Raw genomic sequence first — 15,026 nt, 5'->3', positions numbered from 1 at the left:
TCCTTCTGTGAAGTGAAATAGACAATGCCTCTGAACAGAAGAAAATAAGAAATTACCTATTTTGTAGTTGATGCCAGTTGTCATACTTCTGTATTATGTTATCTGGCACCTTTTGTGGATTCTGGATGCTTTCAGACTAACCAAACAGGGTGTCATAGCTGGGGAGCTGGTGCCTGAGAAAGATAATGAAGGAAGTAGATACATTTATTTTTATACACAGTATTTCAGAAATTCTAGAAATAAGAAAGAAGCATATGATAAAATTTATTCAGTTGTTTCTTTTTTCCGTTTTTCCAACAGATGACAAGTTAGATGTGGAGTACAATTTTAAGGTGTGATGTGGGTTACAGGGTAATGTGCTGGTGTTTTTTTTGTAGCTAGGAACAAAGTTATAATTCCTGAAACAGACACAACCCTTTAAATAGCTCTGCATGTAGATCTCATCCTTCCCATCTGGAGATGAAAATTGTAGGGAGTCAGTGATGCTCTCCACCTCTTCGGGGCTATACAGGAGTTGTATTATTGTCAGGTGATGAGAAAAAAGGTGGAGGGAGTTAGGGAAAGCAAAGGGTCAGGGAAGCTCTGGGAACCAAAAAGGCAGTAGGCACTGAGGAAGGAAAGACCTGTATAGAAGGCTACTGAGGTTGCTGAGAACTGAAAATTTTGAGGCTGGCAGATCATTATCTGCTGTATAAGCCATATAGTCAGCGGTATTCACACATGTCCTCCAGGTTCATGTTTTCTTCAGTTATTTGTTCAAGTATGATATTAAAGGTGTTACACTGGATGTGGTGCCTGAAGGGCATTCCTCCTTTGACACAGATATGCTTTCCCTTAGAGAATAGTTCTCATTTGAGTTACAGCACATTCTCTTGCTTTTCTTCAGGCATGAGCATCCTGTGGTGGTACCAGACACTCTGCACTGGGTGAAAGCTCTTCATCCCAGCTGCTTCCGTAAAGCATCAGAAACTCTGTAAGAGGCTTTCTTATAGACAGACATCCAGTGTGCATCCCAGGGAGATCTTTCAGGAGATGGGTGAGGGCTGCAATTTGAGTGGGGGACCTAAGTATTAATTTGCTGTAACACCTCTGTGGTCTGAGGCTGAAGAATTGTTGAGTCAGACTTAGCTGCATCTTCTCACCTGAATGCCATGCCTTCCACAGAAGAATTGTGCCCTCTCAAACTGGTGGGACACAATGATGCTTAGTAATAAACCTGTTGCATATGTATCTGTGTTGGGGCCCTATATAGAAGTTCTTATTCCAGCACAGCAGAAATCTCAAATGGTGGCTCCGGATGCAGATATTGGGATGAAGTGCTGTGAAACATTTTTTTTCTGACACAGGAAACAAAACGTCGAATTAGATGAGTTTCCTTCTACCTTTTTTTTTTTAATCTCCTCTGCCAAAAGCAAAGGATTAGCCCACTTCTCCATAGGCCCTTGGCCATAAATCACAAAACCAGTGGTGGAGGTTTTAAGAGACCAAATTCTGCGTGAGGTTTAGCCTTTCAGCTTTCCTCTAATAGCCTCCATGAGACAGTGCAGTACATCATTTAAAAATACAGGAAAAGGGTTAGAAATGTTGGAGAACTAACATGTTGAATAACATGCATTTTGTTCAAGTAATTCATTAAGGTATCAAGAACTTGCGATCTGTTTTGTCTAGAGGAAATTAATTGAAGTTCATCGTATAGGTATTTAGCATGGTTGTAGAAGTGTGAGTAAATGCTTAGCACAGTTCTGAAATGGTTTTCTTTTCTTACATTCCAGACATGTCTGAAGTAAGTTTCACTTTCCTGAAGAGCATTTGTATTTTCTGATGCCAGGCCAAAAATGTGTTCAGTGTGTCCAAAATCCCTTCTGAGACAACACAATTGTTCAGTCTTTGTTTGTCCATCAAAGCCTGAGAAAAGTCTCTTTTGATTACTAGATGTATTGGAAAACATGTATTTACATCCCAGTGCTTCATTCTTTTAATCTCTTTTGCCTTTAGTAATATTTTTGTCATACTTGTTACATTCCAGTCTTCATTGTGCTCTGCATGTGTCAGAATTTCTTCCAGTTGATCCTATAATATTTGATCTCACTGTGAATCTAGACACATCCTCTATTTTTATCCCCAGCATCCTCCTCTGTGCCATTTGAATAAAAAGCTAGATTATCTGAACTCTTGAGGTCAACTGCTAAAACTTGTCAGTTGATGTGTATTTGTTTTCAGACAGAACAGACAGTTCTGAAAATAAGCAAACTTGATACCCATATTCCTACTTGCAGGTTGATGCTGAGGATAGTAGGAGCAACAGTGAAATACATGTTCTTTTTAAAATGCATAGAAGACTCACATTTGAAGTTGGGTAAAGAGCAAGTTTTTAAATTTTTTTTAATTTCTTGGCAGATCTGTACTTCCTTTAATAATAACTGTTGGCTAACCCTGCTCTTACCTATACTGAGTTAAATTTGTCTCATCACTCAGTATAGTAACCCCTCTGGTAAGGATCCAACTCCAATAAACTTAATGGCTGCTGTCCAGTTTAATTTGCTGAGAGATGGATCAGAGTTATTTCTGATTTCATGTTATCTGATGAAAGACTCATTATAATTTTTCCAGCATGCTGATATGGCCTCTATGTTTATATCTTTTTGTGTCTAGAAACTGATTTCCCAGAAATAGGGAAATTTTGCTTTTTTTCCTTCAGCTTAGTCGATGACTATTTAAGCAGTCAAAGCAGCAGAGTTTCATTTCTTGCTTCACTCTGCCTATGATTAAAAAGTAATTTTTTGCAAGTTAATCTGTAAAAGACAGTACACTTTTCTTCAACAAAAGCATTTTCTGTGAAGTAAAATAAAATTCTGTAGATGTTGTTACCGACTCTGGATAGATTTTGGGTTTCTGGATTTGATAACAATACTTCCAGAACAGTAGTCTGCTTGCATTTCCTGAGACTTACAAGAATTTTCTTCTTCCTCCTCCTCCTCTAGTAAATAGGATGATGATAATAAAAATAATATATTATGGAAGAATCTGCTATGGCAGTTTCAGTGAATTTCAGCTTTAAACACTTTTGGTTAGGCACTGCTAGGTGCTTCAAAAATTCCCTGTTTTCCTGTCTTCTGTGTAATTCTTGGCTTGTCTTGTTTATATTTTCCATATTTCTGATTATTGTTGTTATTATTATTATCTTTAAGACATACTTTCTGCCTGAGATCACAATTTTATCTTCTTCTTTTATATTTACGAGTTTGTGATAAGTGTATGAAAAAAGTTGTTGATGCCTCTTATTTTACATAGTGTAAGGTCTTTCACAGAGTCATAAATGTATTTATTGCAATGTGCTTTGGTGTTTCTGTAGCAGCTCGTACTGTCCAGCTCTCCTTTGATGAGGAGGAAAATGTAGAGGCAGCTGCAGTCAAGGAAAAAGCAGAAAAAAATAGTTCTTGAGGAAGACATGCTGCCTGTAGGCCAGTGGAAGCCTTATATCCTCTGGTTCTACTTGCACCCGAATATGATATCTTGGAGCTAGCATTAGATTATTAACTATAAAATCTGCTTGACTCAAAAAGTATTATGTTGATGTAGTACCAGCTTTTCAGCAATTAAATTTCTTTATCATTTGCAGCATTGTTACTTCAGCCTTTATTTTTCCAAGTTATTACTCATTTACTAGATATTTGAATCTGTAGTCTTTATAAAATATATTATATGAAGACTATTTCATAGACATCAAATGGCCAAACTATTACACACCAAATGATTTGCCAGAGACATTTTAAAAACATACAAGTTTTGGTTTTAATTTCTTGCTGCTTTTACTTAGTGGTTCATAAGGCCTTTGACACTGTTCCCCACAGCATCCTCCTGGAGAGACTGGCTGCTCATGGTTTGGATGGGTGTACGCTTCTCTGGGTAAAAACTGGCTGAATGGCTGAGCCCAGAGAGTGGTGGTGAATGGAATTAAATCCAGCTGGCCACTGGTCACGAGTGGTTGTTCCCCAGGGCTAGTAGCTGAATGAATAAACAAACAAGATTTGGAAATCGTTATCCATTCTTTGCATTCATAGCATTTACCAATTGAAAATTAAACACTGAAAATGTTATTTTACTTTTTCCATAACATTGTTGCTATATTAGCCAGTAATAGCTGTCCTCAGAAATAGTCCAAACTGAATTCATATACCCTCTGGAAATCAAATGCTGAAAATAATCCCAGAGCTGATAATACAATTGCTATGCTTCAATTATACACAACTGGGACGTAAGAGATTGAGAGGTGTATCAGTAATGTAATGCATACCATTAGTGTCTTGAAAGAGGGACATTTTAGAGTGATTTTTAAAGTTGAAATGGGAAAATTAGTTCATTCAGTTCATCCGAACAGGATGAGCCTGATTCAAGCTGGTCAAGTTGCATCTCCAGACTTCTGTTATCTGACTTATTTTTTAGGGATCAAAAGTACTTAGGAACATGAGTAACATCACCTCTTAAACTTGTAGCACAGTTTTCAAAGGGAATACTGAGTTATTTACAGAACTGGGTGTTGTCAGAAGTATTCTCCAGACTCTGCCCTACAAAAATACTTGCACTGAAAGCATACTTGAATAACTGAGATATAGTGGCATTCCGTTACTTGGAATTACCCATATTCTTTCGTTTTACCAGTTGTCTGCCGGGTCAAGTCGTGGCGCTACGAACCGCCTCTTCCAGCCTAGCAGGCGCCGCATCGGGTGCGCCTCCCGGAGGTCAGAGCCCGCGCTCCCCGCGGCGGCAGGGGGCGCTGCGCCCCGGCGCCGCCCGCCGCGGTCCCCAGTCGCGCGCTGGGTTTTCCCGGCCGGGGCTTTCCCGCCCCGCCCCGAGCACAGCCCCTATAAAGCGCGGCCGGCTCCGCTCCGCTGTGCAGTGGCGGTATCGCATCGTGCTTCTGCGCGGGAAACAGAGCCCCAGGCTGCCCAGTTTGCTTTCTTTACCCAGTAGCAGCAGTGACGAATGTTAGAACAGATGCGAGGAACGAGCCAAGCTGTGCTAATGATTTTGTGTGTGTTAATGACTGGTAAGTTGGGGGTGGTGGTAGTATTTGCTTTATTTGTTTTTAGTTTTGTTAAATGAAACTGACCTAGAATTTGCTGTTGGATCTTTATTTCTCTTTATTCCAGCTGCTTTTACATTCCAGTGAATGCAACTGTCAAAGAAGTAGTTCTGTCAAAATGTCAAGAACACTTTTTTTGACCTTTACTTCGAGCTTTTCTGTGCTCTGCAATGACACAGTCATTTTCATATTGCATTTGCTAAATGACAGTCTTGGAGACAGCTGTAGTACACCACTGCATGCATCTTTTTACTGTCATCTCTTGACAGTATCAGTCAAGTTTGGTACTAAATGTCCTGTTGAAAGTGATCCTACAGTTTTCTTTGCTATCTTACTTGCCACTTCCCTCAAATGTTAGGAAGTTTTAGAACCAGATCTACCTGACAAAAACAGCTATATTGTGCCAGTACGTTCATTTTCACTGGCAGCACTAGGTTTATGCCATTTTATACATTTTATAGAACTGTCTGTTGGAATCATCTCAGTCTGTGTTATCTTTGACAAAAATAGCAATGTCTATAGGGTATTTTGGAGTTATAAACCACTGTGTGAGGCCTATTAGTTTAACCTCCACACAACTGTAAAGTCTGTGAAGTAATGACCTCATGTCATAGTAGAACATGAGAAGAAATGAGAAAACAAATGTGGAGAATGCTGCTGAGTTTACGTCTGTTCTCTTTACTGTAGTTAAAGCTTTTGAAATGGAGATTATACCTGCTGGCAGAATTGTTGCACAGATTGGAGAAACGCTCATACTCACATGCAACACTACCGGCTGTGCATCACCAAGTTTTTCCTGGAGAACCCAGATGGACAACCCCCTTGGAGGAACAGTGAACAACAATAGGACATACTCTACCTTGACTATGAATCCAGTTAGCATTGTAAATTCTCATGATTATCTGTGCACTGTCTTCTGTGGTGAGAAAGAGAAAAAAGAGAAGAGTGTCAAAGTCAAACTTTACTGTAAGTAAAAATGTAAAATTCTTTTTAAGTAGTACATGTTTGTAAAAAATTAGTAATTGTTTTTAGATATCGTGGTTGGTAGTTAACTGATAACCCTAGGAAAATGAGTCTGCTATAGCTCAACGTATGTTTCGTTGTAAGATTCCTTTATCTGTCTGTTTGGGACTCTCTCAGCCCCTTTCCGCTTAGCTTTCTGCACTGAAGGTAGTACATATGGGTCTTGTTTATTCTTATTCTTGGTAGTACTTGAAAGCCAAAACATAGACTCCCCAAAATGTTCATAGAGCTGGAAAAAACCCAACAACCAATGTGGTTGAGATGCTTGTATTTGGGAAACCTGCAAGTGCACAGCACGTAATAAAAACATTTGCAGTTTGCAGGGGAATGATTTGGATATCTAACCTACCAGCGTGGAAAACAGGATACCACCAGTGTATGGATTGCTATGGATGCCTATATTTAGTCAGCTGTGTCACTGCCTATGTGCCTTGCTGGATCTTATTGGATCATTTGTGATCGTATTTCAACAATTGTACAAATACAATTCTTGTTAGTGTACGAACTGCTTATAAAAGACTCTAATGTCTTTGTATCAAGATATGTCTTGTAGTAAAGTTGATATCATGTCATGTTCTGAATGCCTCTAAACTGAAGATGTTTGAGGTCTGGATCTTGCTCTTATGTTGACCCTAGAGCTCATCTCTGCTGGACTAAAGGAATGGATTTTATTCTTTTAGCTTTCCCCAGTGATCCTGTCATTGAGATCAGCTCATCCTTAGTTGCTGGAGAACCAGTCACTGTCATCTGTAAAATTCCTGATGTCTATCCTTCTGATCACCTGGAAGTACTCCTAAAGAAGGAGGAACATGTTCTTCATGAGGAAAATTTTTATGAAGATGACAGCACAAATACAGAGACCAAAACTGTGACATATTCATTTAATCCCATGGCTGACGATATAGGGAAAGAAATTACCTGTGTGGCCAAGTTACTGATTGCTAATATGGACTTTGAACCCAAAGAAAGAGTAACTTCCCAGAAACTGAATGCAAACTGTAAGTATTTTTATTCTAGGGCTTTCACACCAAGTAGTGTTTAATGTTAAGTTTCATGGAATGGGTTTACAAAGTGTGTGCTATAGATCATTTATAATCTGCACTTCTATCTATATTATTTTTGTAGATAATCTGTTGTATTCAGTTGAATTCTGTTGTATTCAGTAAGTCATTGATTCATTAAATACCTACTGTTGTTCATGACAGAAGTTAAGCAATGATTTAGTAACTCCTCTCTGACTCTTACCTTGGGCACTGATGCTCAGTCAGAAAGTAAAGACCAGAAGAAAAATAGCAGCATGCAGGTAAACAATTGTTTTTAATATTGCCTTTGTATGCTTAGCTGTTCCAAGTTTATAGTCCTAAACAACAGGGAGACAAATGTAAGAGTGAAAAAAAAAAAAAAAAAATACACATTCTGTCTAGCTCAGCTTTCAAAGCTGCAAGCTAAATGTCTTATCAGGTCTGGAAAAAATTGTTCCACTGTGTTACTAGAATACACATTATTCATTTTTTCTTGATATTGTGTGAAATGTACCTCTAGAGAAGCTAGCGTTAAAGATCTGCATGTCATTCTTCATTAACTTACTGACCTTACCTCTCTTTTGTTCTCTTCCAGTTGGTCCACAAAATACTATGATTACTGCATCTCCAGGCAACTCGCCAATGGAGGGGGATCCTCTAAAACTAACTTGTGTGACTGAGAGTAGTCCACTACCACAAATAGTTTGGAGAAAACACCTGGCTGATGAAAGCATTCAGCATCTCATCAAAAACAATGTCCTTTCTATTCCCCATGCCAATTTCACTGATTCAGGACTGTACATCTGTGAAGTAATTAATCTGATAACTAATAAAACAGAGAAAGCAACTGTGGACATTGTTATACAAGGTACAAGTCTGCTTGAATTTAACTTGTATTATCCAGTACCCAATTGGTAGCTGCCTGTTGGGCTGGAGCACGCTGAAACACTGAAACTTAGGAAATAGGCCCATAGTGGGGCCTTCTTTGTTATGTATTCAGGATTTAGATTTACTGCTGCTCTTCATGGTCTGTGCTTTTCATTTCTATGCTTAATTTTCAGCTAATTCTCTCTGTACCGCTGTTATACATACATACCACTACCCGTTTCCTGCAATGCAACTCTCAAAGTGATTACAGAATCATAGAAGGCTTTGGGTTGGAAGCAACTTTCAGAGGTCATCTAGCCCACCCTCCTGCAGTGAGCAGGGACATCTTCAACTAGACCAGGCTGCTCAGAGCCCTGCCCAACCTGGCCTTGAATGTTTCAAGGGATGGGGCCTCCACTGCCTCTCTGGGCAATCTCTTCCAGTGTTTCACCACCCTCAATGTAAAAAATTTCTTCCTTATATTCAGTCTAAATCTACCCTCCCTTAGTTTTAAGCCATTTCTCCTTGTCCTGTTGTAACAAGCCCTGCTGAAAAATATTTCCCCCATCTTTCCTATAGGCCTCCTTCAAGTACTGGAAGGCTGCTATGAGGTCTCCCCACAGATGATGAAAGAAGCTGAGAAAGTTGTAGTGTGGGGGACACTGTTATTTCCTTGAAATGCTAACATACATAGCAATTCACGGGGACATCACAGTCTCCTTCTTTGAAGTAGTAGTTTTAGTCATTAGTAGTAAAATTTAGTAGTCATTTAATAGTAAAACTATCTGGGAAATCATCATTATTCTTATTCTTCTTATTATTGCTACTGTTTCAATAGAGCCAAAAGTCTCAGATGGAGCCTTCCACCAAAACCAAAATGAACAGATCCTTGGGCGAGCAGTTCCTGCTTTCTTAAAATGTTCTCCGTCTTAAGTACTTTTGCATTTGTACAACAACCTTTTCTTTTGCCATGCAGGTGCTCCAAACACTGCAGAACTCTCCATTGAGCCTTCTACAACAGTTCAAGAAGGACAAAATGTTTCCATACAATGCTCTGCTGAGAGTAACCCTCCTCCCAAGATTATTTTAAGGAGAAAATCTGACAGTGCAGACATGTGGCCTTACAGTGAGGGGAGAATGCTCCTTCTTCCATCTGTGACATTCCTAAATGGAGGAGACTATGAATGTGTAGCAGAAAATAAGTTTGGGAAAAGTAAAAGTGAAATAACACTTAATGTGGAATGTAAGTATGCATAATGTTTTCCCAATCATTTAAAAATATTAGTTAATTCTCCACTTACTTCAGCAATAAATGTAATGATCAAACTAAATGAAACCCTGTGAGTACAAAAAAATCAGCATAGTCCTCTGCTGTCCTCCAAAGAAAGGAGCAGTGCTGATAAGCAAAACAAAGACATGACGACTTTAATGTAAAGACAGTCTTAGAATCTGAATGAGCGAGAAACTAGTCTACCCTCTTAACGTTCTTGGTTAGAAGTACTAGGTTAGTATGCTTAGGCTATAGAGATTTTGTATGGAAGCTCTGATACTGTGTTCTTATTCTGAGAATGAAAAAGAAATAAATTCTGGGAGGCTGACAACCTGGCATCCAGTAGGACATCTCTAAAAAAATCCAGTGATGATTAACTACAGGATTCTTCCTTTCAGATGGACCAAAGAATACAATGATCTCTGTTATCCCTGCTACTGCTGTTAAAGAAGGAGAAACTGTGACAATGAAATGTACTAGTTCTGGTAATCCGGCTCCAGTGATCTCTTGGAAGAAAAAGACAGTCACTGGGGAGCCTGAGAAAATTTTTAAAGATGCAACTTTAACTATACAGAATATAAAAAGTCAAGATCTGGGGCTTTATGAATGTGAAGCTTATAACCAATTTGGCAAAGAAGAAAAAGCTGTGAAATTACTTGTTGAAGGTTAGTAGAACAAGACGGGACACAAGTTTTTTGTTCTATGTATTTTAGGTCCAGATCTCTGTCTGTAAAGAATGGGGGAGTTCTGTCAAGGGAGTTAAAAGGTGGCCCTAATGTCATTAAGTTGTTTAGGAAGCTTTAAACAATAAAAGGTGAAATCTGCCTTAGTACAGATAGCTTATGCAAAGTTCACATCTCAGTTGAGCTTCCATCATTCCTTCCAACTGGCAAATGTGTGCATGAGGCAAAGAAGCTATGCAGTGCCTATGTTTTCTTCCGAATAGGTCTCAGTGGAGGATCCAGATACCTGCATACAAAAGATTCAAAGAGAAAATACATGGTGAAACTTCTCTGTGGAGGGGACTGCATTACAGCCCCTTGGCTCTTCTTTAAGTTACGATTCTCTATCCTGTTCTTGTAAGCTGCATTTAAGCTATACCAAATGCTGATTCCTCAACCTACATGTGATGACAGCAAAGTTTCATTTTCAGTAGTACGCGGACTTCTCTGTTTTAGCCCTTCTGCTTCTGTTTATTGCATGGCAACAATCTATTGCTTAGGGATCACTTCTGCTACTAATCCATCTATCTTCCTTATTCTTTATTACTTTTGTAGCTGCACCGAAAAAGACACTTTCAATTTTCCCTTTAAGTGCAGTGATACAAGGAGAAAGTGCTACTATCTCTTGCAAATTTGCGGATGTTACCTGTTCAGAGTACTCTGTGAAAGAAAATATGTGATGGGATCTCAACCCTTGAAACAGTCAATGGCATATATACTATAGACTGGGCTCAGCTAAAGGACACAGGAACATACAAACACGTATCATTAATGAACCTGGAGAGCAATCTCAGCACATAGTACTTTATGTCAAAGGTTAGTTAAAAGAACTACTGTACAGAGTTAATATCAGGATTTGTTTTGGACAGATGGAATGACATCATCACTTCAATCCCATTAAGAACGAATTGTCTTTAAAAAAACTGAAGTGAGTTGCACAGGTTCTTGTCATATGCGGTAGGATGTTAGTGCTAATGAAAACTTCTGTCCAAAATAGCAGATGCACAAAATAATTGCTGCTTCAAATTTTTTCATAGTTCCACTTCCACCTTTGAAAACAGGATGTAAAATTGTGGAACCTAGTGAAAAAAATACTATTCTAGGACTCTTTCCTTAGCCTTTTGTATTCCTCTTCTGAAACAGGACATCAGCCTCTGGGTCTGTTGTTCTGTGTCCTTTCATGAACTCAAATGAATAAACAGTGAATTTAAAATAAGAAAAGAAGAACAGGTTCCATATAATGTAAAAGATACGCAACATATTCCATCAATTGATAAAGTGTTCTTTGTCAGCTGCTGTTGATGGCAGTGTGTGAAGGATATCTAGTGACAGAGTAGTGTCTAAAGCTATGTGCTTGAATATTATCGTGAATCCATTAACTGGATTAGTACTTTGTGTGTATAAGGTGCTGATACCTCATGAGTTTTTTGTTTTATTGCTAAATCCTACCTTGCATTTCTTTTCTTTTCAGTTCCTCCCCAAAATATTACTGTGTTAGTATATCCATCAGAAAATGTTAAAGAAGGAGAAAATATCACTATTACATGTAGTGCATACAGTAACCCACCGTCACAGGTGGACCTGAAAAAAGTCCATCTTGAGAAAGAAATTATTCTGCCATCAGTGAATGGAACCTTTATATTCTACAATGTCACCAAAAATTATACAGGCAGATATTTGCTTGATGTTTTCAATGAGGTTGGAAACAACACCAAAACAATTGAGATAGCTGTTGTAGATAGGTAGATCTATTGCCTTAAACTTATTTTCTAATGAATTTTTTTCAAGGTGAGCACAACTAGTTTATGGCTGATCCTTGCTCAACAATACTGCAGTTAACCTGAAAAAAAGCCCAGAATCAAACCAAATAATAGAACAGATGGTGAGAATACGCTATATTTAACTTCCTTTCAGTGTGGGTGTTATTGTTTCTCTTACCTGAGTTGATGCAGTAGCTTTAACGATAGGGCCAGAAAAAGGTGGGTCCTGGCCACATTTCTGTTCACATGCATGAACTGCGAGACTAGTCCAGAGAAAGTTCTATTTCACAAAAAGATCTAAATATTGAGCTTTTCAAACATTGTCTTCTCCTGATGCATTGTTTTGAGGAGGTAGAAATGTCCCCAGATGTTTCCTGGGTAAAATACATCATATTCTTCTTGTATTCTTCATGAACTCCATGGTATTCTTCATTGCAGCAAATTCAAGGCCAAGAGAGTAGCTAGGAATTAAAGTGTATAATATGGAGTTACTTAAGAAAAAAGCACAAGGAAAACATTTTGAAATGTGCTTTATGTATGAAAACAGTGTCCCAAATGAAGATGCTCTTACAGTCATAGACATGTATCTGTTTCAATCAGTTTTTACACAACTTTTTTCTCCTTTTGTCTCTGTTTTCAGGAAGATTGGAAAAACCAGATCAAATGATACCACTGATTATTGCATTCTCCTGTGTAACAGCAATAGCAGTACCTGTAGTTGCAATTTTGATCTACATGTCAAGAAAAGCAAAGATAAATGGATCCTACAGTCTTGTAAAAGCACTCGGGCTGAAAGTGTGATCGCATGAATATAAGTCTAAGTTCATAATAAGCGATGTTATTTATTGTTGTGACTGGTTCTACTCTTCTATAACATCTTTTAACAAATGACTTGGGAACACCGTCATGTGACAGCAAATGGAGATTTTTTTCATGTTTTAATAAGTACTTTGGTATTTAATTTAAAGGGAAAACTAGTATCCTGTCCTAGAAATTTGAAAATCACTTCTGTGTTGAAGCATGAAGAACAAAGAGTTCCCTGGAGAACTAGGTTTATACATAGTGTATAATTTGTGTTATAAATATGTTCAACTGAATATCAGTTTGTAAAATCGCAGTCTCACTGCAACTGTACAGAGAAATGTTGTTAATTCAAATATATAAATCACCACTACTTGAGCTGATCAGATAACATTTTATTTTGTATTACTCTACAGAGTGAATGTTCTTACTATAATTTATCTAATTGTGGTAATGTTTGGATAATATTCTCTTTTCACTCATATTGCCGCAAACTTTGTACCTTCAATGAAATTACACAATCACGGGGCTATGCATTTCTAATTAATTTAAATTAACATCTCAAGGTTCATTTCTGCAACATTTTATTTTAAACATTATTCAGAAAGTGTCTGGGATTATAATCTAGTTAGTTTTAGGACAGCTGAGGTATGTTTGTAGGGTTTAATTATTCTCAAATCAATGCCAGAATTCTGTTATTTTGTGATGAGCCCAATCAGTCCCTTCATTTAGAATATAAGCTGCTGGTAAATATGCCTTACAGATTTCCCCCGCAAAATAAAACTACCAGTAGGTTTCTTTGACTGTATCCCCCTAGTGGTTCTTGCCTATGAAAGGAAACAGTGAAAACTATTATCCTTAGCAACAGCAGTTTTGAGTGTCAGGGGAAGCCTTAGCTGTAAAGGCACACCAAGGCAGGCAACGACATAAAGGCATAGGCAAGGAGGAGAGGCAAAATCTATGCAGCCTCAGCAATGGTGGTTGTTTCCTGAAGAAATGCTCACTGTGGGAAAACTAAACCACTTACCTGACAAATTTCCTTTCAGTAGACAGCTAGTGCCTACATGCTTCACCGTGGTTAGCACCTTTTTCACCCCACGCTCTCTCCAGTGTTGGCAAAATAGTGTTGTGAAAATAGTGGGCTTTCTGTGCAGATGCAAAGATGAGGGAGAAGGAGAGGTGGAGTCTGATGGTATTCTCCCTTACATCCCTTCTGTCTAGAAGTGCTGCTGTGACTCATCTGGTTGGTGATGTTCAGCACTGAAGGCAAGGCTGTGGGAGGTGCAGGCACTGTGGCTGAGATGTTGAAATGCATCTAGTCTCAGCAGTCCTGAGCCACGGTGTTTGGCATAGGAAGATGGGCTTGGCTCCCCCAAACTTCCACACAGAAAGTCAAGCACAAGGCCAAGCAGATATATGTGAAAAGAGTTGCTTTAAATTACACAAATGGTAACAACTGCCCCCAACAGCAATACAAACATTGATGTTTCTTGGTAGCTAGCTGTGGGATGAGGTAGTGGTGCAGATCTCCCGTATCTTTTTCATATGTGTGTTCAGGGTTTTGTGCACAGTAAATCAGTGCATGCAGGGTCCTGCACTTATCTACAGTTGGAAAGGGCAACTTGGAAAGTGGGGATGTAGCAGAAAAATAGCAAAGCAGTGTGGACTTGGCTTGGAGGAATGTAAGCATGCAGTAGGAGGGTGAAGAAAAGATTGAAGACAGAGTAGGAGGAGAGCTTTGACAGGCCCATGACAGAAATTTCTTGGAGGTGGTGCCAGGCAGATTTATTCAGAGTAATGTCAGGCCTGTCTCAGTGCTGTCCTGTGAACAAACCAGAAAGCATGATTTTTCCACTGTGCAAAACTATGGTGCACACACATTTTGCCCACTAGGTATAGTTCTGGTATCTGTATTATATATCTTGCAAGAATGATAGGTAGAAAAGATACAGAGGAGGAGGACTGGAACACAGGAAAAACGAAAATGCTTGGGACTTTCCAGTTTGGAGATAGTATTTGTGATACAGATACAAACCTTAATGTCTACATGGCTTGTCTTTCCTCTCAGGATCTCCATTAAGTCATTTAAGTCTATAGGAGTTGGTCTGTGAGTTCAACAGGGCAAATTTTTCACCCAGAAATGCAAAGTGAATAGATAGAGATTGTAGTGCTTATTTTAGGAGAGATTGCTCTTGTGTGGGCAACAAGCTTCCTCTTGGTGAAATCACGAAGGAGGACCTTGCCAGGGGATCTCCTCCCCTACTGCCTGATTCTTGGTATTTTCCAGGACACTTAATGATTTGGGCAGAAGCTTGTGCTGTGGAGGTTAAAAGTTCGCAGGCAAATAATTTCTCTTTTTACTGAAAATTACAGCAGGAATATTGTTTCTCCTTGCACTATATCTCATCAAGCAAATGCAGATCCTCTGCCCTTACAAAGAGACGTGCAAGCTCTTTCAGAAGGGGTCAGAGCCGCCTG

General features: G+C 38.8%; 1 protein-coding gene and 1 long non-coding RNA gene across 4 annotated transcripts; one reads left to right on the top strand and one right to left on the bottom strand.

Moving 5' to 3' along the window:
- Positions 1-3,504: 3,504 nt before the first annotated feature.
- LOC142361809 (uncharacterized) lies at positions 3,505-14,429 on the bottom strand. Its single transcript, XR_012764427.1, has 5 exons — positions 13,576-14,429; positions 11,926-12,208; positions 7,352-7,466; positions 5,943-5,999; positions 3,505-4,005 (listed from the first exon to the last, which is right to left on the bottom strand). It is a non-coding gene; the product is annotated as an uncharacterized LOC142361809 (long non-coding RNA).
- VCAM1 (vascular cell adhesion molecule 1) lies at positions 4,906-12,926 on the top strand. Of its 3 annotated transcripts, XM_075425026.1 has the most exons (7): positions 4,906-5,047; positions 5,771-6,049; positions 6,787-7,104; positions 7,724-7,996; positions 8,972-9,238; positions 9,664-9,930; positions 12,388-12,926. In XM_075425026.1, exons 1-7 carry the CDS (start codon positions 4,984-4,986, stop codon positions 12,546-12,548), a joined length of 1,629 nt encoding a protein of 542 aa, XP_075281141.1. In that variant the 5' UTR covers positions 4,906-4,983; the 3' UTR covers positions 12,549-12,926. The 3 variants fall into 3 exon arrangements, with proteins under 3 accessions (XP_075281141.1, XP_075281140.1, XP_075281142.1); XM_075425025.1 differs by lacking the exon at positions 4,906-5,047 and having other exon boundaries at positions 5,704-6,049; XM_075425027.1 differs by lacking the exons at positions 4,906-5,047; positions 12,388-12,926 and adding an exon at positions 11,776-11,860 and having other exon boundaries at positions 5,704-6,049.
- Positions 14,430-15,026: the final 597 nt, after the last annotated feature.

The sequence above is a fragment of the Opisthocomus hoazin genome, chromosome 6 (assembly GCF_030867145.1).
Source record: "Opisthocomus hoazin isolate bOpiHoa1 chromosome 6, bOpiHoa1.hap1, whole genome shotgun sequence".
NCBI classification, from domain to species: Eukaryota; Metazoa; Chordata; class Aves; order Opisthocomiformes; family Opisthocomidae; genus Opisthocomus; species Opisthocomus hoazin.
The sequence above is the reverse complement of the archived record's forward strand: the minus strand, read 5'-3'. Positions and strand labels throughout refer to the sequence as shown.